Source organism: Schistocerca serialis, chromosome 6 (genome assembly GCF_023864345.2).
Source record: "Schistocerca serialis cubense isolate TAMUIC-IGC-003099 chromosome 6, iqSchSeri2.2, whole genome shotgun sequence".
NCBI lineage: Eukaryota > Metazoa > Arthropoda > Insecta > Orthoptera > Acrididae > Schistocerca > Schistocerca serialis.
This window is the reverse complement of record NC_064643.1, coordinates 145209620-145233877: the sequence shown is the minus strand read 5'-3', so window position 1 is coordinate 145233877 and position 24258 is coordinate 145209620. Positions and strand designations below refer to the sequence as shown.

General features: G+C 42.3%; 1 protein-coding gene across 1 annotated transcript in view; it reads right to left on the bottom strand.

Annotated features, from left to right (window-relative positions):
• LOC126484696 (hemicentin-1) overlaps positions 1–24258 on the bottom strand; it is a 1211236-nt gene that overhangs the window by 684653 nt on the left and 502325 nt on the right. Inside the window, exon 7 of the mRNA XM_050108292.1 lies at positions 17461–17622. Within this exon, the coding sequence (XP_049964249.1) occupies positions 17461–17622 (162 nt within the window). The remainder of the gene's footprint in view (positions 1–17460; positions 17623–24258) is intronic.

Below are 24258 nucleotides of genomic sequence, written 5' to 3'. Positions count from 1 at the left end.
AGGAAGAAGGGGAGGTGGATATGTAAGGAGGGAGGGGGAGAAGGAAATTGTTGGAGGGAGGGGGAAGGAAGATATGGTCAGAGAGAATGGATGGAGGAAATGGACAAATAAAGTGGGAGGAGGAGACGAAGAGACAGAGAAGGTGGGGAGGGCGAGATACAGAGATAGTTGGAGGACAAAGTAGATAGATAGAGGGATGAATACAGGGCGTTTCAAAAAGAAAGAGCAGATTTCAAACATTTATTTCTCAAAAACTACAAATGATAGAAACACAATTCCAACGGTCCTTCACTCAATATGAGTACCAAATGTTACACAACAAATATCAAAACTGTACCTCAATATGAGCACCATTTGTTACACGACAAATATCAAACCGGTATCTCATTTCTTGCCACACACGACGCAACTGGTCTTTAGTTACCGAATTCACGGCCGCAACAATTCGATGTCGTACCTCTTGAAGAGTAGCGGGCATAGGTGGGACATAAACACAGTCCTTTATGTACCCCCACAAATAAAAATCGCAGGGAGTAAGGTCTGGTGACCTGGGAGGCCACAGACGATGACATTGATCTTGTGCTCCTGCTCTTCCAATCCACCGTCCTGGAATGGTGTTATTTAGGTACCGTCGTACAGGTTCAGAGAAGTGTGGTGGGGCGCCATCTTGCATGAAGATGAAGTGATTTGAATCTTCCTGAAGTTGAGGAAATAGCCAGTTTTCTAACATGTCCAGGTAAATGGTTCCTGTGATAGTTTTCTCCATGAAAAAGAAAGGTCCATAAACTTTGTTTACCGAAATTGCACAAAAGACGTTAACCTTTGGTGAGTCTCTTTCATGTTGAATAACGTCCCTCGGAGTTTCACTCGCCCAAATTCGTACGTTATGCCGATTAACTTTACCAGAAATGTGAAACGTTGATTCATCTGAAAAAATTAATCGTTCGGCAAAATTGTCCTCTTCCATGTCCTGTAGAATTGCAGTTGAAAATTCGAACCTTTTGTTGTGGTCGTCAGGACGCAATGCTTGCAATAACTGCAGTTTGTACGGCTTCATGTGCAGACGCTTACTCAGAACGCGCCATACCGTTGTTTTAGACATGTTTAGTTCGTGACTTGCCCGTGTCGTGGATTTTCTAGGGCTCCTTTCGTAAGCTGCACGGACACGCTCGACATTTTCATCCGATGTGCGTGGACGACCCGTGCTTTTTCGCTTGCAGATGCAACCATCTTCTACGAATCTGTGATGCCACTCATAAATTTGCTTATGACGAGGCGGCTGTTTGTTGAATTGACGGCGGAATGCACGTTGCACACCAACAATGGACTCTAACTTTGCAAATTGCAGCACACAAAATGATCGTTCCTGTGGTGTCGTCGCCATTTTCCTACAAACAAACGCCAGCGCCACTGCGGATTTGCATGGAACTTCTGCGCGGACCATTGAAAAACTTTGAACCTTTCTCTGACAAGAAACGTTTGAATTGTGTTTCTATCATTTGTAGTTTTTGAGAAATAAATGTTTGAAATCTGCTCTTTCTTTTTGAAACGCCCTGTATGTGGACGCAAAAAGGGGAAAGAGACGGTGTGTTTAATATATGTGTTGAATACATATGCAGACGAAGCTGAAGGGAAAAGACTAGTACAATATACAGTATAAACTACATGCAAAAGATTTATTTTCCGGAAAATCTTACACACATAAACTAGGGAAAAAAAAACGAAAGCACCACAGACAACTACACTATTCACATAATGACACATCTCACCTACCCGACAGCCGAAACACAGCTGTAGTGCATGTCTGGGGCTCGCTACTTGAGGTTTATTGACTACAATTCCAACTGGAATGCGAAGCTAGGCAATAGTTGAGACATAAGCAGATCTTTAACTGTTTCATTGAGCAGAACATATTTCAGTTGTGAACCTCAGCTTACTGTGTTAAAGGCATTTTACAATAATTATATTATACAAGAATGTGACCAGTCATTGTGTAGGGGAGCAATGGCGAACAGCAACGGTATTACTAACGATATCCCACGCAACGATCACTTCCGGCGACTGCGACTTCGTCACTTTGCTAGACTGTTCAGGGTGTTAGTGTATCGGTCCATGGGCGGGATTTCCGGGTGCCCTGGTAGACTGCGCGCGGATTTAAGAATGAGAGGGGAGAGTCGCTGATTGAAGTCCAGCATGAATGTTTGGCTGGAACCCTGCCGTGGAAAGAGTGAGGAATGGTTTATATTTAACAGCCACATGCGCTTCTGATGTAACAAGCCCCTCCACTCCTCTTCTTGTCGTTAATTATGGGTGAATAATCGAGCCATTTACATGACACGTATTTGTAATACAATAATTATATTATACAAGAATGTGACCAGTCATTGTGTAGGGGAGTAATGGTGAACAGTAACGGTATTACTAACGATATCCCACGCAACGATCACTTCCGGCGACTGCGACTTCGTCACTTTGCTAGACTGTTTAGGGTGTTAGTGTATCGGTCCATGGGCGGGATTTCCGGGTGTCCTGGTAGACTGCGCGCGGATTTAAGAATGAGAGGGGAGAGTCGCTGATTGAAGTCCAGCATGAATGTTTGGCTGGGGCCCTGCCGTGGAAAGAGTGAGGAATGGTTTATATTTAACAGCCACATGCGCTTCTGATGTAACAAGCCCCTCCACTCCTCTTCTTGTCGTTAATTATGGGTGAATAATCGAGCCATTTACATGACACGTATTTGTAATCCATTCCTGTGATAACGTGGGCCTATCTTTTCATGTTCAATGTGTTTGAATTCCTAAGCGACCAAATTGCTAAGGTCGTCGGTCCCTAGACTTACATTCTACATAAACTAACTTAAACTACCTTATGCTAAGAACAACACGCACAGCCATGCCCGAAGGAGGACTCGAACGTCTGGCGGGATATTTTTTCATGATAATCCATAAAAATGCTTATGATGTAAGAATGTGTGGCTGTTGTTAGCGTGTGATTGTATGATCTTTCTTATATGGAGGTGCAACAGCTCACTCGGAAATTTCGAAAGCCAGCACCAACAAAAGGAAATATCTGATTACTTATCGATAAGTCACAAAGAACTGGAAACGTTGCCGATGAATCACATGCAAGGACGCTCCCAAGGGGCCGTCCAGCGAATCAGAGAAGCAACTGAAAGAAGACTGACTGCTTTAACTCATCCTTTAAACAACACGTTGAACATAACAAAATCAACGCTTATGAAACTTATACACTTTACACTAAAGAAGAAAGTGTACCATAATCAGGAGCTTCACAAATTAGACGACAAAGAGAATGCAAATCTGCAAGCTGCGTGTTACGATCTGATAGGAGCCACATACAACGGAACCTTATGCATCACATTTCGTTTACTGAAGAAGGCACATTCCACATCTGTGAAAAAGTTCAGAAACATTGTGGAGTATCAAGCCATCTCATGCAACCATTGACTGTCAAAGAGCAATGCTTGGAAGGACAGCTTCAATAAGAAGGCATTGATGAGACTGTTGTGTTCCATCAGGATGGAGCACTCCTCATTTTGCTCTCATAGTAAAAGAGTTCCTCAATCGAAGATTCGCCAACAGATAGGAAGCAGAGGTTCAGCATGACTGTGGCCATCGCGTTCAATTGATTAGACATCCTTGGATTTTTTGCATATGGATACATAGTAAAGGGTATACTATATAGAAGTAAGGGACTGTCAGGACTGTTCGAATCCAGGATCCAGCGTCGGCCGTTTCATAAGATATGCTTCAGAAAGCATTCAGGTCTGCCCTCCTACGATGCAGGCAATGCTGCGAAATGGTCTTCGATGAAAATATACACACACATCGACAATAAACATACACGCATCCACCACTTTTTAGAAAGTGGTAGAGACTTTATGGCCAACTTTGAAAAATCAAACTGGCCAGGAAAATATTTATAAGGCTGACACGGAATTTTGGTAATGAACAGGAGAACTTCCCATAGTAGAAAATGGTAAAAAAGCGATTTCGCTGCACCAGTTTGTTGCATTCTCATTCTCTGCGTCAGCACATGTACCGCATGCTCTATCCCGAGTACTCTGCAGTGTCATTCCGTCTTCAGGTGAAAGCTGGTGCAGCCTGTCAGCCTATGTGAACCCACACAACATACATAATTATGCATCAATTTTCTCAACAGTACTTTGAGGGCCGCAGCATAATCACAAATATGGTGTTTAATGCGCAATTTCTGGTGTTCCTATTGTAACAAGATTCTTTCTCCAAACTGTTAATACTATCTGGTATATCAGAAACTGTTTAATCCATAAGTGGATCAATTAATTGAAAATGAACAACAGAGCAACAGTATACATTGCCGTGACTACCATGTTAGAAGTGCATCATGTATTCGGTGAGGAGAGGATCAGCAGAAGTAGTGCAATTTTCTAGCCAACTCAATCACATAATCTCACTCCCTATGATTTGTAACTGTGGGGCAGACTGAAGTGTCAGGAGTACTCAAATAATCCTATCACGCTGGAAGAGCTACAGCAGATTAATGAAAACACTACTGCTGCTATCTTTCAGGTAGAGTTGCTACACGTGTCTCTCAGTCTGAAAATCGAGCACTGCGCTGCATCGACGTCAAAGGCAGCCATTTGAAGCATTTTCTGATATGTTCATTAACAACGGTCAATCCCACTTCTCTGATCACCAGTACATGCTTTATTCGTCTGCGTGCAATATCTCGTGGGGAACACACGCTGAATGCGCGTTACAAAGCGTGATATTCCATCCTACAATCCGATATCTTCACAAAAGAGAATGTACCATGGCACTGAATATAAGTCTTGCAAACTGCAGTACAGTAACGTTCTCAAAATGTGCTCTGTGAACACAGTGGCTCTCTTCTCGAACGTCCTGCCTCTGTGGGAGATGTACGAGTGTATTATAGTGATGTTAAAGCATATCATCAAGCTTCGCACTAGACATGTTTCGTTACTTACAAAGCCTTCGTCAAAGTAGATTAGAGAACGACGATGCCTACTTCTATGTCCACATTCTGCAATCCCTTGTGCAGTGCATGGCAGAGAGAGTAATTCTCGTTGTGTCAGTTATTACAGCTCCTGTCCAGTTGAATCCACGCTTGGAGAGTGAGAATGATACCTTAAACGCCTCTGTACGCTATGTAATTAGCATAATCTTGCCTTCGCGAACTACGCTGAGTGATACTTAAGAGGTTGTGGTATATTCTTAGTTTGCTCACTTTCAGCTGGTTCTTGAAGCTTTATAATTAGGCTTTCGTGAACAGTTTGTGTCTTCAAGTGTCTGTCAGCTCACTTTTTTCTTCATGTCCTTGGCGCTCTCCTTGTGTACTGGAAGATCAATACCCGCCTTTCTCGACTCCTGTCTGGTTTATGCTTCCATTGTTGGAATTTGGCGAACATTTTCTTTTTAACGTTTTTAATTTGGAAGGTACTTCAGTCAGAAAATATACTCGCCTTCATCTTTCGCAATAAATTAGCATTTTCACGAGAAAAATATTCATTTTCGAGCCACGGTAACTGCACCCTTCTCCACCAGGAAGCTGTTTGTTTTTATAATCATTGCTCCAAAGAATCGCAGGTGCTCGGCAGGGAATCTGCGGGAAACTCGGAGGGGAGGAAAAAAACTTGGCGAAATTCAGCAATTACTCGACAAGATGAGGGTTTATTCGCCATCGCTGTTATTAAGCACCGGCCCGCCGCCAGCGCGAGGAGAAAAGTTAATATATTTTAACGGTCGTCGTAAAGGCGAACGGCACTCGGAATGGAAGACTGTGCGCCGGCCGCAGGAAATTTGACGCGGTCCGTCCAGTTAGAGTGAGTGCTATCGGCAGCTAAATCACACTGAGTTACGGTGGGGCGCCACTAAAGTGGCGGCTCAGGTCGCAATTAATACTGCCCAAGGCGCCGAGGGCCCAGCTGCCGGCGGGCGCGGCTCGTAAACGTCTAACAAAGGCTGCAATTTCTTTCCACCGGTCCTCTCTTTTTGTCGCGCCACTTTACGCCTACTTTGAGGCCTGGGCGAGTAATTGAGTGACAAAGTGCAACCGAGTCGCCTGCGAGAGGGAAGAAAACAAGTGTAGCTAGACCAGCGCAGTGAACGATAAATATTACCAGGACAGAGTGACCACATGTTTAGTCGTTACAACTGTAATATCCCTTCTACAGTTATTTAATCACTATATAAAATATTAGCTGTGAAACGTAGCTTTAAGTGCCAGGTTTCATATTAAGAAATTATAACACTTCAAATATTGCATTATTTCATTACACCTGTAAACTGTGTAAAGGGACGGTGTCACACGGGGCACAGTATCTAAAACCACCACACTGAACAAGGGATACTGTAGAAACAGTAATTTAGCTATAACCCCTCCACTCCCGGATCCTTAATGAATCGAATTCTTGCTTATAAAACTGCTTCAAACGTCTGATTAATTTAGAAATTCGGCATTAACTCCAGTTTGTTAAATATATGAGGTTAAAAATGTAAAACCCTCGTGGTTGAAGGTGCAAAACCCTAAATATGTTCGCTTTATTACTTTCGGATTAATCATTGGACGTTCGTAGTCTGGGTCATTTGCGTTCCATTTTTATTAGAGAAGCAAGTTTTTCACATGTCTCGATGTTTATAACGTCGTAAGTCTTGAAGTATGTATCATACTATTACATGATTATGCAGGTACATTTACTAGTACATTAGGGTGATGCCCACAAAATGTATTGCGAATAGAGTTAGTAGTAAATTAACTCTCGGAGTTCCAGGAATTTCTACCTGAAAACATCATTTTATTCTTTTCTTTAAGTGCCAGTGCCTTTCGCATTAAACAGACAATGCCATAGCGAGACACACACATCTAGAAGGACCTACGAATGCAGTGCATTGTAACAGTCACTTAGTGTTCGAAGAAACAGTCGGCTCGGAGGTTGTGCTACATGATTGAGGGAGATTCTGTAATGTGCTTACTTTTCTATATACACATAGTGATCGCATGACAGTGAAAGTGTAAATACGTCGAAAGTTATTGTAAGGTATATTTGAGTTTGTACTACTGCTGTTATGAGTCGTTTCGAAATGAAACCACTGGGGCAGTTTTGTTAAAAAATTATTAAAATTTAGTTCCAGTTTTGCTTGTTATTTAGGACTATGTTTTAGGCATTATGAGTTTATGGAAGTTTCGAGACGTAAGATTGTGTCTACGAAAAAAGTGAAATTGCTTTCAAACTTATCTCATGAAACGATGGAAGATAGAAAACTATATCTCCCAGTGGTTCGAAAGTGAAACAACAACTTCAAAACAATTGATTGTTTATTTTTTGCCCATTTATTCTCGTATTTATTGCCTGCTATGATGATAAACATCAATCCTGTGAAAATTTTAAATTGCTTTTTACACTGTTGGGTCTCAAAGGACTAAAACATTCTGCCTGACGCTGAGATTATACTAAAAGATTAACGAAAATGTCGTAAGTGATACACTTTTTCCTTTAATTTTGTGTTTAAGTGGGGGGAGGGGATGGGGGGGAGGGGGAATAGTCAATTGTCGGGGAGAAAAAGTTCGGGAAAGGTTTGAAATTGTGTATAAGGTTTTTGGAAGTTGCTAAGTGCTCTTATTCTCAAATACTGGATGAATAAGTGCTGAGTAATTTGCGCGCCACGAGTTATGCTGCCTCAAGACATTCACACAGTTTATAATGTTAATATGGCACTTACTGTGTTAAACCTTTAATGAACGAATACACGTCTTAATGGTATAGTACGACAGCCTTTTAATTTCCGTCAGTAATTATATGAAATACTGACAATACACTTTTTGTTGTCCCTGGAAGCCGTTAGGGACACTGTGATCGTTTTAGCTGTTTCGAAGTATAAATATAAGTACTATAAATAAAGCTGTGCATGGCCGGCCGCGGTGGTCTCGCGGTTCTAGGCGCGCAGTCCGGAACCGCGCGACTGCTACGGTCGCAGGTTCGAATCCTGCCTCGGGCATGGATGTGTGTGATGTCCTTAGGTTAGTTAGGTTTAAGTAGTTCTAAGTTCTAGGGGACTGATGACCACAGCTGTTAAGTCCCATAGTGCTCAGAGCCATTTGAACCAAAGCTGTGCACGGTGTCACATACAACCCCGTAATTCTTCACACAATGACGAAGCGATACTTTAAGGATATATACGAAGAAATGGAAATTTCTTGCATAATACGAGACACTCAACGAGGAGAGCACAAGGAGACACGTAACTTTCCTGAATACACACCCTCTTTTTTTGATAGCTTCCTTTAAAGGGACTCCGCAATTTCAGATGTTAGTAAACACGTCCTTATCCTGTAAGCAGTCCACGTTATGTCCATGACATGTCAGCAGCTTCTACGGTTCATTGTGTTCTAACTATTATCAGGTCACGTTAAACACTCAACTACGCTTGACCTGAACACACTGACCACTGCAAATATTTTAGCTTTCCAGTAATAAAGCATGCAATTTAAAAAATTTGAAACTTTTCAAACTATAATTTCTTTTAATACTAAAGCACGTCAATACTTTTAATTTATGAAAATATACAGTTTTGTAATGATCACACGCCCCTTTTTCCTAGAATATTAATAAGCATGTCGCTTCTGAATCTATCTGATTTTTGCTTTCTTGATCATTTCATTTTTTTTCTGTACTTGTACTGTACATGTGTAAAATCCTACATATCTATTATTTAAATTAATTGATAATTCATTATATCACTATGGACAAGGCTTGGTATAATTTACTACGTCAATTACTTTTTCCACTAGTAAATGGCATCAATATAAAAGTCAACAGGCGGGAGGAAAGTCAAAAGTCTACGAATTGCTGGTGATACTACCCCATCTGTAGGAAGTGAAGAAGGACTTATTCATCTGTTCTCCGGAGTGAACACAATTAGTTTAAATCGGCTAGAGATAAACATAAAGAAGACCAAACTAATGGTTATTTATCGACAAGGATAAAATCAAATCCAGGTTGCTTAAATGATCTGCACCTAGCGAATTATCGTGTGTATTCTGGGATCACGGTCGATGACAGAGGATATTATGATAAAGAAATAAAACAATGAATCATACTTGGTCGAGCTGCAACGCTTAGGCTCACTAAGATCTCGTGGGAGCGGGCGATATACAAAGCAACCAAGACGAGCTAGGTGTGATCATTGGTGTTCCCTGTGTTTTTCTTCCACTATGAGACCATGAAAGCTAGTAACAAGAGCTGAATTGCTACCTTCAAGATGCTGTGTTGGAAGAAGACGTTACGCGTACCCTGGACACAAAGAAGAAGCAATGCTTCCATTATAAAAGAAGTTACTATCACAGGAACTTTATCTTCTGATATCAATCAAAGCTATTTTCAGCTCCTTGGATACATTTTGAGAAAAGAACGGGATAAGTTAGAAAGTACCATCTTGAAGGCCAAAATCGAAGGCGAAAGACCGCAAGGAAGAGCATCAAGTAGATGGTTGGAGGAAGCTAAGAAGATTATCGGCCTACCTCTTTGCATTATATTAAAAGACCAGAAGACGTATAATGAAAGATTCGGTTACTTCACAAATGAATGAAGAAATGGGGTCACGATACTCAGCACTGAGTAAACTGACAAATGATGATGACGACGATGATGGTGGTGATGATTTAAGCCAAAACCGGGTGTAAGGTGTCTCTTAGTCGGCTCTTTCATTTCGTCACAGTATATTTTACCTTTCTGTGAACTTCAGTATTTATTTTTACGTCTTTATACTAAGCATTTACAGTATACATCGATGAAACATTTTGCCACGCTCTCTGCTAAATCGCTGCATCAGTATTACGTCTTTGGCGGGTCATTTTCCTCTTAACCAACAGAATTCGTTGGCGGGTTGCAAGCCATATGGCTTCGATGTTCGAAGAGATTTCGGCACTACACTGCCGTACTACGTTCAGTCTTGTACCGGTTGTAAATCGGAGAGATAGTTTCGAGGTCGCGTGCTGTTCTGATACAGTCATTTTTGTTTGACGAGCAATGTTGCTGAGCAGACATTACCATGTACAAGAAATCCGGTAAGATACGTTTTCTATGTGGATTAGCTGGCTTTGTCTATGACTGCTTCGCGTGCTAGTATACGGTCGTGTGTTTCTGCGCAGTGCAATAGGCCCGGAGACGTTGCGAATTCATAATTGCTTGGAAGCTGGTAACTGCATCACCTATCACTTAATTTCATTCTCTACCATCTGAAATTCATCGATGTTAACTGTTCATGTAGTGTTAGAATATCTTTTACACTGATGATTTTCGATTATATATCCGATGCGGTTGCCTTGGTTTGTAAGGAGCAGTGTAAGTTAAGATTATCCCTATGAGGTTGTAAACAACTTGAATTGTCTTTAAAGTTCAAATCCATCATCAAATCATGTGTTTCGACTTCATTTCCCAGAAACACATTAGCTTGTATTCCTACTTTATTTAAATATATCAAATGGTCAAATGTGTGTGCATTCCTAAGGGACAAAACTGCTGAGGTATCGGTCCCTGCACTTACACATTACTTAAACTAACTTAAACTACATTATGCTAAGAACAACACACACGCCCATGCCCGAGGGAGGACTCGAACCTCTGGCGGGAGAGACCGCGCAGTCCGTGGCCTGACGCCTTAAACCACACGGCTACTTCGTGCGGCAAATATATCATGCTAATAAGCCACCACCTTATGCTACGGAAGTTAAATATGCTATTCACAGAAACGTTAATAAATCACCTCTACCTGCAGAGTAGGCATTGTGAATTATAAATAATAATCAGCAGAAGAAGTATGCATGCTAGTTAGTTTACAGAGAATGAGTGAGGCAAGGCTACGTAGAAAGTGTCGTTGAAGGGTGGTATGGAACTTGTCGTTATACTGCTTCAGTGAGCTATTACGATAAGATGTTCGGTAGGAAGTTCATCACTTATAAATGCTCTTTCAGCAAGTTAACTATTTTTGATTCTCAATAAATGTTTGTACGACAGGAACGCTGAAAGCAGACTGTTGACACACATATTCAAAGTAATCTGTTACTTTCATGTAACTATTCATCCACGCAATACGTAACACATTTCGATCCGTTCTTCTATCTTTGTGCTGCATTTATGCACGCGTGTTGTGTGTGACTGTTTTTGTATGTATACTGAGTCGGTGTGCGTCAGTAACTTCGTTGTCTTGGGCAATACACATTTCTAGGTCGTGCGGTAGCGTTCTCGCTTCCCACGCCCGGGTTCCCGGGTTCGATTCCCGGCGGGGTCAGGGATTTTCTCTGCCTCGTGATGGCTGGGTGTTGTGTGCTGTCCTTAGGTTAGTTAGGTTTAAGTAGTTCTAAGTTCTAGGGGACTGATGACCATAGATGTTAAGTCCCATAGTGCTCAGAGCCAACACATCTCTACTGAGCATATCGTTAAACCATCATGGCTTATTTTATCATTATCACTATCACTATCTATGAAAGTTGTCTATGCTTTTTAAACACACAAACACACACACACACAAACACACACACACACATACACATACACACACGAAAACAAACCTTATACAGTCGTAGAGTAAAACAAACTTTTTATCGGTTATTCACAGAAACAAATTGTTTGTTACTAGTCTTCGGTGAAATCCGGAAAAAGAACCGAAAACGCCGCATCATTCATCATGACAATGCTAGTTGTATACAACACATCAAAAAATTGTTTACATGACCTACAAAACATGAAATTACTGTCTCATGTCCTTGTTCACGCGATTTATCATCTAACGTCGTCTTTCTGTTCCCTTGCGTCACACAAAAATGCGTGCAGAACGATTTTCACCATCTCAGGTAACTGAAGTTAAGTTCCAAAAGTCATTCTTTAGTGTACCAGCATCAGTCACGTTGTAGTCGCTTCTTGTATAATGTTGATTTAATACGAAAAGGTTTACATAAAAAACACGTCCGTTGCCGAGTGATAGGAAAATTGGACAAGCGACGAAATCCCTCCAGTGCAGTTCGCCTAGCCAGTCGATGTGGTACCGCGAAATTTGTCTTGTTATTTCTGATTTTTTTCCACACAGAGTTTCGTCTGCAGTCTTCAGATACAATTCATTGTGGCCTGCGTGCCGAGTAGGATCGTCCCCTGAGCAGAGGTGGTCTGTTCCCGTGAAATGCGCTGACCGACAAGCCTCTACGCACCGCTTCTGAATAACCAACGAAAAGCGTGGGACAGATGTCACCTGTTGGCGGCACGGTGCTTCTGGATCGATGCTCTCTTTGGTACCAGCTTCCCGCTCGACATCTCCTCTTGCTCCTTATTATTTCGATTTTAAAACTACAACCTTCCTTGACGATTTTGACTCGCTAATGGTCCGGCATTCCGACTCTGGCGCGCACTATTGTATTCCGTACAAGAGAGTGTCAGAAGTCGAGTTTAAATAACTTCCGTCAGATGACCACACCTTCGTTCGTCCTGTCCCGGAACAACCTACACATGCAGACTGTTATTAACCTGTTCGTTAAAATATGTTTCATGTCACTGGATGAAAAATAACACCTGAACCGTCACCAAGCATCGTAAACCAGGGAATTGAATACCAGGAAAACTGATATGGTTGCTACAGAAACACTGATTAATGGGCACTGAATACCAACAGGCTCCCCCAGTTACTTGGAGAACCTTTGAAAAAATAATAAAAAAGATAATTAACATTGGGTTGTAATAAAGTCAGGCATTGCTTTGTATTCGAAGAGAGCTGACGTCTTTTGGTTGCGCCAGGACAAAGCTATCTTGATTTATCGCTTCATATTCTGCAAAAAGATTTGGTTAAGTAACACAACGAAGCACTGTATTTTTAACTTTATTGAAGAATATTTCGACCGCTTATCTTTTATTAGTATATTTTAACGAACATAAGTGAACAGATGAGAAAAGTGTGCTTCCCACTGATGTAAAGTTTTAAAACGAAAAGTTGTAAGGGCCATACAGACACCAACGATATTGCCTGCAATCGGCCGCTTCGATCCCGCCACCTCGAGCGATTTATCAAGCAGTTTCATGCAATATTTCGAATGCCACTTTCGTGAATGATTTTTGCGGAAAATGATCTATGTTTAGCAGTACTGGTAATTGGTCTCCGTGTGACCACTAACAACTGGAAAAAGTGGGAACTCTAATTTATTAAACTTGTTTTTGAATCGCTGTGTTGAGACCTACGGGCCGTGTTACATTATTTTTTTACTGACGCCAAGTATCTTGTGCATCCGTGTCCTGTTTGTATTTCTCAAATACTTCTTATAAAGTCGTCAATCTTTTTTTCTTCTTCATGTGTAACACTTTTCGTTTAACTTCAAGTATTTATGAAGTGTTTACGATATTTCAATGTCCCTATGGAATTGTTATCATCTGTAGTACTGCTGATTTATTTAGCCTTTTTTTTTACGAGAGACAGATTATATGTAAAGGCAAGGACAATTAGGTAATCCCTAAACAAAACTCCAATTAATATTACCTCACTGTGTTTTGAAGTTAAAAACTTTTAATATTGCCTCTAGTTGTTTCATAAATGACTAAATACGGCACTCTATATCCCGACTGTAGGTACCATGAATTTTTATTTTAACAGAACCATAAACCCAACTTGTTCTACAACCAACTAAGTTGCCCCCTTTGGGACCACTAGATACCACACAACGAAAAACTAACCATATCTACTACATTACCATTTTGACCTACTCACTGGAGACCTGTGATCTGACAGGAAGGAAGAATAACCAAATCCAAGTTGCTGAAATGAAGTTTGTAGGAACTTGCTGAGGATATCAAAAGGGATGAGATGAGGAATGAAAGGAGCGGAATGGACGCAAGTGCATAACTTACGTGTTCTGGTAAAACAAAAAATCGGCCAATCTAGATTGAGATGGAAAGCTTACGTGAAAACGATGGAAGATATAAGGATAGTTAACAAATCTCTTGAAATGACTACAAATGGCGAAAGACACGATGTAACCAAGGAGAGGATGGACCGACATAGTTAAGGAAATCGCCGAAAGTAGTCTACTTTGGGATAGTATGACGAGGAAGAGCTGAACAAGGCTAGAAAAAGGGGGACGAGGCTCGTCACCAAGAACCCACGAATCTGGAGCTGCGACCAGATGCTGAATTTAACTGTTTTATAACAAACTACCCGCAGCGCCGGAACAATAATATTAGAAAGTCAGACACTTGATTGGGGTTCCAATAACGTAATTTACGCTGGTAAAAATAGTTAATTTGGTGTGTTTCTCGTCAGGTGGCTCTGAGCACTATGGGACTTACCTTCTGTGGTCATCAGTCCCCTAGAACTTAGAACTACTTAAACCTAACTAACCTAAAGACATCACACACATCCATGCCCGAGGCAGGATTCGAACCTGCGACCGTAGCAGTCGCGCGGTTCCGGACGGAGCGCCTTAACCGCGAGACCACCGCGGCCGGCTTTCTCGTCAGGTCCCTTGATAACGATGGTTTATTGAAACATAGTTATATACACAGAATTATATTTTACGCCGAGCTCTCGGGATCACGGTGATCTGTTCCACTGAGATAAACTAAGGGAACCGCCAAAGACTAGAAAAAACGTTTCAAGTATAAATTTTAAAAGAGAATATTACCAGAAAAAACAAAAAAAAAAAACAATTTGCATAATTTGTTTTGTAAAAAGTTTCAAAGCGTCATGGACACAGGACTGCTCACTCGTCAACACTGGAGCTATCTGTACCGTAATCCAATTTCACCTGATTGTGTTAACTGGACAATAGGTTTAGGAATTTATTCCGCGTGACGTCAGGAAGCTGGTGCCCGAATAGGTGAGTCCTACTTAAAATCCCGCTGCCATCTTGGATATCTCGCACATTATGGCCGAGTCCTAAGCCCAAAGGCAATGTGGGCTCCATGTTAGCAAACAATTACTTTGCAAAATTTCTCAAGTTCCTAATGTACTGGAAAAGTTTGTCGCTACTAATACCACCCTGTAAATAGACTGAAAAAACATATCCAGTATCTTCTTTCTTTGCTACGTACAACAACCACAATTACTCAATTACGTGAATATGTTTTAAGCGGATTTGCAGGCTGCAAAATATCCATCACTGGATAAAACTGAGACTGATCGTCTCTAGAGCAGATTTGGTCGCTACGTAAACATACGTGTGGTGCACCGTACCACGTATCAGTTAGACAGGTGTTAGACCCCGAAAAAGAGACTGGAAATAAGATGTCCACTAAGAACGACATTTGAATGGAAGCTTCTATGAAAAAAACGATATTAAGTTCTCCAGAATAAGTGTTTATTAGACATTTAGGGCAAGTTCGAGACGTACAAATGAAACAGAAATCTCTAGATAAGAGTTTACACCTCGCATTGTTTACAGAATTCATAAATGGGTGCTACAGGTGTAAAGCACACGTTGCCAGTGGTGTTGGGTACACTTCGAGCGCGATAATTACTGATGCTGTGATATTTACTCAACATGTTCAGTCGCGACTTAAAGCAATCAGTAAGTTTAATATTTCAGATTGTCACTGAGTGATATAAATTGTTTCTAATATTTACACTGATCAGCCAGAACATGGTGACCACCGACCTATATCGATATAAACCCGTTCAGACGACAGCAGCGTCACATGGCGAGGAATGACTCCTAGTCGGACATAGCCACGTTGCATGTAGATGAGTGAGCCTGGTGTCCGCATCTACAGAATGGGAGAGGTGTGCTGTCTATCTGAGTTTGACCGTGATGGCCCGGAGGCTCGGCACGAGCATTATAGAAACTGCACGACTTGTCGGGTGTTCGAGGAGTGCTGTGGTGAGTGTGAAATCGCGCCCAGACGTCGTGAAGTTGGGCGGCCATTACTCTTTACTGACATCACACTTCCTTGGCTGGGCAGACTGGTCAAACAGGATAGGCGGCGAACTGTGGCGGAACTGACAAAAGGCTTTAATGCTGGGCAGAGTACAAGTGTGTCTGTACATACAGTGCACCGAACACTCTTAACGATGGGCCTCCGCATATGCCAATGTTAACACCAGGACATGGGAAACTACTACTGAAATGGGCATGTGACCATCGGTTATGGACATTGGCGCAGTGGCAGAGCGTTTCATTGCCTGATGAATCCCGATATCTTCTTCATCATGCCGAAGGGAGGGCGCAAATTCGCCGTCTTCCAGGCGAACAGCTCCTTGACATCTGTCAAACATTTAAGATGATGTCACAGTTTAGCCATTAAAAAAGAGGTATACTCTTGCCTTAACGGTTCAGCACAGTAAGTCACGTGCAAAGTCAAAAATTCCATATATATGTTATGTGGCAGCGTAACTCACGACGGGAAAACTACCCAGAGAATATTCATCAAGTATTTCAGAATGGGAGCAGTTAGCGGCTTCCAACAAAACCAATTGTAACCGTAGCATCAAACCTTTTCGAAAGTTTTTATCGTTGACCACCCCCCCCCAACACACACAACATAATGAAAATAATAAAGTTTATTTATTACCATTTTCTCGCTGTTGACGTAGTTAATCTTCAGCATCAAGAATGGCGTTTTAATATATTACTTCTTTACTATTAACTCTACTCGGAACACATTTTTCAGACACACTGGCCATTGATTGTACTTATAAAACTGAATCATTGTACTGAACGTAGTTCAGGAGATATGACGTTCTATAAATGCAAGTTCGATTCTTAAAATGAATTGGGGAGAGTGATTTACTTGTAGTTTATATTCTCCCTAAAACATTATGAAACCAGCTTAAATGCACAATTTATGACGATTTATATCAGGTGGTTATAATTAAAGGGCTGTAATATCGTATGAAGGCGAAATTTGGCAATATTATAATATGCTAATGCGGATTCGGTTTAGGCTGGAAGAAAATTAGTTACAATTTCGGCCACAAGGTGCAAACGCGCTGTGAATGTAAGAATGAGGTATAAAAATGTTTCTGTGCACAATGGATTAAGAGTGGGATGCGGACGGAAAAGGTGGAACAAGTGAGGAAAGTATAATTTTGATTTTATTATTAAACACCGGTTAACGCAATTTGTTTAGTAAGAGCACCGGAGACGTCGACGAGATGCTTCACAGCGCCAGATATGCACCTGGTGGCCAAAACTGGAACTAATTTTTTTCCTGTGTAAATCGGTTCCGCAATAATGCACTAGCCTATCTATCAGTTTCCCTGCCACACGATCATTACAGCCAACACTGGACCTCCGTGAATAGCTGCGCTTCAGTTATAACCACTTGGTGCGTCGTCATAAAAATTTCACACTGGAAGCCGCAACGTCGCGTCACTCAGGCTGGCACGTCACGAGACGCAGGCCTTGCCCGCGTGTGACTGCACCTGGCTGGAGCACGGGCAGTATCAGGAGAGGCAGAGCAGTACTCACCGTGGACGAGCAGGCGCAGCGAGGCGGTCAGCGGCTCCTTGAGTGCGTCGTTGTGCGCGCGGCACTGGTAGGTGGCCCGCAGGTCCCCACGGCCGAGGCGCGCCGTCAGCGTCGCGACGCCGGTGCCCGCGCCGTTGCTGCCCGCGCGCTGCTCGTTCGTCGCTGCAACAGCCGCGGGACGTGCCTTTGTCAGTAGCTCGCTTCCCGCCACAATCAAAATTGCGAGACATTTTACGGAAATTGGGGCCAGTCAACGAGCGGGGCAAAATTTTTTTTAATTTTTTATTTTTATTCTTCGAGTCCAGGACATAAAATAATTATAAAAACTAATAAGTATTGATTCACATAACAAATTTGCAAAATTCAATATGTACAGTAGTATTTATGACACAGATTTCAATAATATACTCGTATATGTACAGTGTGGTTCATTGATCGTGACAGGGCCAAATATCTCACGAAATAGGCGTTAAACGAAAAAACTACAAAGAACAAAACTTATCTAGCTTGAAGGGGGAAACCAGATGGCGCTATCGTTGACCCGCTAGATGGAGCTCCATAGGTCAAACGGATATCAACCGCGTTTTTTTTAAATGGGAACCCCCATTTTTTATTACATATTCGTGTTGTACGTACAGAAATATGAATGTTTTAGTTGGACCACTTTTTTCGCTTTCTGATAGATGGCGCTGTAATAGTCACAATGTTGTGTTGGCAGAAGAGCCAACACCATGTTACTAGTGGAGGCCAAAATGCAGGTTCTAGGCGCTCAGTCCGGAGCCGCGCGACTGCTACGGTCGCAGGTTGGAATCCTGCCTCGGGCATGGATGTGTGTGATGTCCTTAGGTTAGTTAGGTTTAAGTAGTTCTAAGTTCTAGGGGACTGATGACCATAGATGTTAAGTCCCATAGTGCTCAGAGCCATTTTTTTGAGCCAAAATGCACGCGTTTTAACTCACGCAGGCTGGCGTGAGGAGGGAAGAACTATACTGACGTGAGGTCTGGAAGATGACAAGGAATTAGAATTCAGAAAGCGGACGTAATTAGTTTGATACCTAACTTTAATCCGTTAATGATGAACGTCGCTCTTGATGGTACATGATTCACAATATTATCTGTTCAGAATACATTCGTAGTAATTGAATATGGCGCCTTGCTAGGTCGTAGCAAATGACGTAGCTGAAGGCTATGCTAATCTGTCGTCTCTGCAAATGAGAGCGTATGTAGTCAGTGAACCATCGCTAGCAAAGTCGGCTGTACAACTGGGGTGAGTGCTAGGGAGTCTCTCTAGACTAGACCTGCCGTGTGGCGGCGCTCGGTCTGCAATCACTGATAGTGGCGACACGCGGGTCCGACGTATACTAACGGACCGCGGCCGATTTAAAGGCTACCACCTAGCAAGTGTGGTGTCTGGCGGTGACACCACAACAAACATATGGCTGACAATTTTAGACGAACAGTTGGTAACAGGTAGGTTTCTTAAATTAAAATACAGAACGTAGGTACGTTTGAACATTTTTATTTCTGTTGTTCCAATGTGATACATGTACCTTTGTGCACTTATCATTTCTGAGAACGCATGCTGTTACAGCGTGATTACCTGTAGTTACCACATTAATGCAATAAATGCTCAAAATGATGTCCGTCGACGTCAATCCATTTGGCAGTACGTGTAACGACATTCCTCTCAACAGCGAGTACTTCGCCTTCCGTAATGTTCGCACATGCATTGACAATGCGCTGACGCATGTCGTCAGGCGCTGTCGGTGGATCACGATAGCAAATATCCTTCAACTTTCCCCACAGAAAGAAATCCGGGGACGTCAGATTTGGTGAACGTGATTCGACGACCAATCCACCTGTCATGAAATATGCTATTCAATACCGCTTCAACCGCAGGCGAGCTATGTGCCGAGCATCCATCATGTTGAAGTAAATCGCCATTCTGTCATGCAGTGAGACATCTTGTAGTAACAGCGGTAGCCGTAGTAAATCAGCATACATTGCACCATTTAGATTGCCATCGATGAAATGGGGGCCAATTTACCTTCCTCCAATAATACCGCACCATACATTAACCCGCCAAGGTCGCTGATGTTCCACTTGTCGCAGCCATCGTGGATTTTCCGTTGCCCAGTAGTGCATATTATGCCGGTTTACGTTACCACTGTTGGTGAATGACGCTCCGTCGCCAAATAGAACACGTCCAAAAAATCTGTCATCGTCCAGTAATTTCTCTTGGGCCCAGTGGCAGAACTGTGCACGACGTTCACAGTCGTCGCCATGCAATTCGTGGTGCATAGAAATATGGTACGGGTGCAATCGATGTTTATGAAGCATTCTCAACACCGACGTTTTTGAGATTCCCGATTCTCGCGCAATTTGTCTGCTACTGATGTGCGGATTAACCGCGACGAATATGTAATTAAAAAATGGGACTTCCTATTTTAAAAAAAACGCAGTTGATATTCATTTGACCTATGGCTTCGCCATCTAGCGGGCCAACCATAGTGCCATCTGGTTTTCCCCTTCAAGCTAGACAAGTTTCGTTGTTTGTAGTTTTTTCGTTTGATGCTTATTTCGTGAGATATTGGCCTGGTCACTATCAATGGACCACCCCGTATATATATGGCTGTAACCCTATTTACAAGGAGACAATTATTGAACTATATGAAAAAAATGGGAATTAGTTACAAACTACGGCGCGCATACTTTATTCAACATGTAAACGTCACTACACACATTAGGATTTAGGTTATAACTTTTTCGATATGCCTGCCCACATTGCCGATGATATGGCGCACGAATAGCGCAATTCTGCATGGCTCAGTGAAGTATCGGAACACCTATGCTGTCATTTGTGGACTCGTGTTTATTGGAGCTTTTTAGCTACTTTCGCCCTGTACTTTCCATGTGTTAATTATTGACCATCACCCCGAAACACCCTGTAGAGCTCTGAAAAGTTTGTCGACAACTAAGTGGTTGAGCACCAGAATTTCAAGAGGTTATGTTAGAGAAGAATCACTCTTCAACTTGCCTATCACACACTTGCAAGAATATAATGTGGAGAGCACGCCTGAATCATAAACAACATGAGCAAGCAATGGAATCAAGTGATTCGTAACACACAGTTCAGTTCTGCAAATGGATTATCCAGCACAGAACAGCAGTGCCAAACTTCCAACAGTTGATTTTTTTAATTTTTTTCCGCGGATGAAGTTTCTTTCAAGCGTGATGGTTATATTTTCCTGCCTGTCCCATTTCTCTACAAACAGTAAAGATATTCAAGAGTGAGAGACAAAATTTTATGAGCCAATAAGAGTTTACAGTCCTGTGAAATGTAACGTAACGAAAACTTAGTGGATCTCATATATGATAGTCTAGTATTGTTTTGAATCTGCTATAGCGATCTCTCAGGCATGCTACTGACTCCTTAGTCAAACGTAGTATCTATTGATAACATTAGATTTTTACTTGGGGGGGGGGGGGGGTTAACTCAATTTCCTAGGGCAGTGTGAGTGGGTTGTGAATTACATCAGCAAAGAGTTCGATTTCACGCCGCCGATGGTCACCCACGACGTTTGAATTGCGCTTTTCTCGCAAGGGAACTGTACACACATTACAGTAAATATAACAGCCAGCCTTATACTTGAAGCGTTGTGAATGCAGGTGAAAATAAAGTACTGCTCCCGCAGAGCACTGTCGCACGGTACGCAAAAGGAAACGGCGTGCGGTTTGCCGTTGGTGAGCAACCGTTTTAAATATTTAACGATAGACTACCACACCGTCACAGAATCCGTAGGCATGTATACATTAATGTATTCTCTTTTACGCTGCAGAAACGTCACAGAGAATCTTCAGTAAAAAAGTGCTTGGGAACTTTTCCGAAAAAAATTTCAAATTTTCTCTAATTTATGAGCGACAGTGCGTTATACAGGACGTAATTTAGACGAAAAGTTTGCTTCTGTGCCGTGTGGTCCCTACCAAAGGTCACAGGTCAAATGCGTAGCGAAAATGTATAAGTTAAGGAAAAGGAGGGTCTATACGGATGCTGTTTAGTATGTTTAGGTTAAAATCAACAGTCGAGATCGCAATAACATTTGTTTACTGACCAGTTTCAGCTTATGTTAAAGCCATGCTCAGAATGTTTGGGCCTCCCGTATGGGAGGTGTTAGCGTCTCCTCGAGTTTCACGTGATACCACGATCGTACACGTGATATCAGGATCGTACACAGTGTACGTGAAAAATCGATGAGCTGCCAGCACCATCCGTAGGGAGCCCAAAAATTCTGCGGATGGCTTTAACACAAGCCGAAACCGGTCAATAAACAAATGTTATTGCGATCTCGAGTGTTGATATTAACGTAAGTATAGCACCAGATCGCTGCCGCAGACAATGTTGTCTAAATTTATGTTTAGTGTGAGCCTGTAATAGATTTGTTAGATTACTGGAGGTTTGTTTTTAGTGTTTCTTGGATACATATGCTATGTAGTAAACGCAAATAATTGCAACTGTTACTGGTAGGACGCCAACTTGTATTAAACGTGAACATTCTATTAAGGTACATTTAAAATATCACTGCCGTACTTCCTTTCTTCTACCAACAGTAAGAAGATATTAGTAACAACTCTTTTAACCCCTCTCAATAAGCAGAACACACAGTTATGGCTAGTGAAGCTGGTGCAAGTAGAAAAGTCGGCCGGAGTGGCCGAGCGGTTCTAGGCGCTACAGTCTGGAACCGCGCGACCGCTACGGTCGCAGGTTCGAATCCTGCCTCGGGCATGGGTGTGTGTGATGTCCTTAGGTTAGTTAGGTTTAAGTAGTTCTAAGTTCTAGGGGACTGATGACCTCAGAAGTTAAGCCCACTCCTGTCATGGACTGTGCGGTTAGTCTCGGCGGAGGCTCGAGTCCTCCCTCGGGCATGGGTGTGTGTGTTTGTCCTTAGGATAATTTAGGTTAAGTAGTGTGTAAGCTTAGGGACTGATGACCTTAGCAGTTACGTCCCATAAAATAAAAAAAACTTAAGTCCCATAGTGCTCAAAGCCATTTGAACCATTTTTTGCAAGTAGGAAAGACTTCTTGCTGAGAAAAGTTTAAAAATTTCCCTTTATTTGAAATAAAATTTATTTATGGAATAAATATGGACTTTTATGGCATTATTCTGATTATACGCAATAGCTAAAATGAAAGTTTTCAGAAAAGAGAGGGGCCGTATGTTAAGTTCTAATATATACTTTATGAATGTATCGGCCTGTGAAGCATGGACAATAAATATTACAGACCAGAGGAGAATAAAAACTTTTGAAATGTTACGGAAGAACGATTAAGAGAAGGTGGGTGAATCGGATAAAGAATGAAGAGGTACTTGCCTGAACTAAAGAAAAATATCTTCATAGCAGAACTTGACTAAAGACGGGACAGGGCTATAGGACAGGACTTGGGGCACCAAGGTTGGTTGATTGATAACGGGGGAAGGGACCAAACACTGAGGTCATCGGTCCCATCGGATTAGATAAGGATGGGGAATAAACTCGGCCCTGCCCTTTTAAAGGAACCATCCTGGCATTTGGCTGAAAGGATTTAGAGCAATCACGGAAAATCTAAACCACGATAGCCAGACGCGGGTCTGAACAGTCGTCCTCCAGCATGCCAGTCCAGTGTGTTAACCACTGCGCCACCTCGCTCGGTGGACATAAAGGAGTAGTTGGTTTGCTAACAAAGTAAGTGTGGAATGAGAAAGTTGCAGAGAGAGGCCAAGATTCGAGTACAGCAAACAGGTTCAAGTGGACGTTAGTTGCAATAGTTATGCAGAGATGAAGAGACTTCCTCAGGCGTGACTGCGCACAGAATATAATGAAATCAATTTTGGAACTGAATACCACAATAACGAAAACAACAACAACACAGCATCAAGCATTTTTTTTCTATAGCCGACAGTACCTGGAAAGTAACCAGGCACAGTGTTGGTCCTAAAGCACTATCCTGAGAAGATCCTACATCAATGTGTTTCACTAAAAGTTTAGCGTTTTTTGAGGTTTGTGTTATCTTTATTTCTTGTACCTCATCTGCTAAGTATGATTGTAACATGTCGTTAGCTACAGCTATTATTCCTAATGATTCTTCCTAATCTGGTAGAATCTCACTGCCAATAGCATCACAAGGCTCTGACGTAGCTCGTTGACTATACATCTAAGGCTGAATCTTCTCTGCTCGCATTTTGCTTATTCCGTGCAATGGATTATACTCCTGCAGTTTCTGTGCTAATGGCGGGAGATCTCGGGTTACAAGGTAGAGAAGAGACACATTTGAGAGGAGGGACAAAGGCCCAGAAGGCGAGGCAAGCGCCTTGCAGCACCTGCGGTGATTATCCTCGCGCAGCGCCGCGCGTGTCGTGACTCAAGGCAATCTCTGGTCTGCAAATCCCCGCGCCCGCAACTCAGCCATAAAGCCAGCCGGCTCTTATCTGCGTCCCCGAGCCGCTTCTGCCGATGAGCTTTTCATCTCGCCGACCTGCCAGGGGAAACCTCCAAATTTTCTGATCCGCGCACAAAACGGCTTACCGCCTAATACCTTCCCCAGCATATTCTCGTAATCTCGTTCCGCAGAGTCGTGACCCCGCTTCATCAAGCAGGGAAGCCGCACCTCTCTGCATTATACCGGCACTAGGAGGACCATAGTATATACGACGCATAGTTCCGCACCGTCTCCTATTAAACTAAATGCGTTCTTACGGAACATTCGTACTGCTAAGTGGGTGGAGTGAAGACTTCGGCAAACAGAGCAAACTGCGTCGCTCTT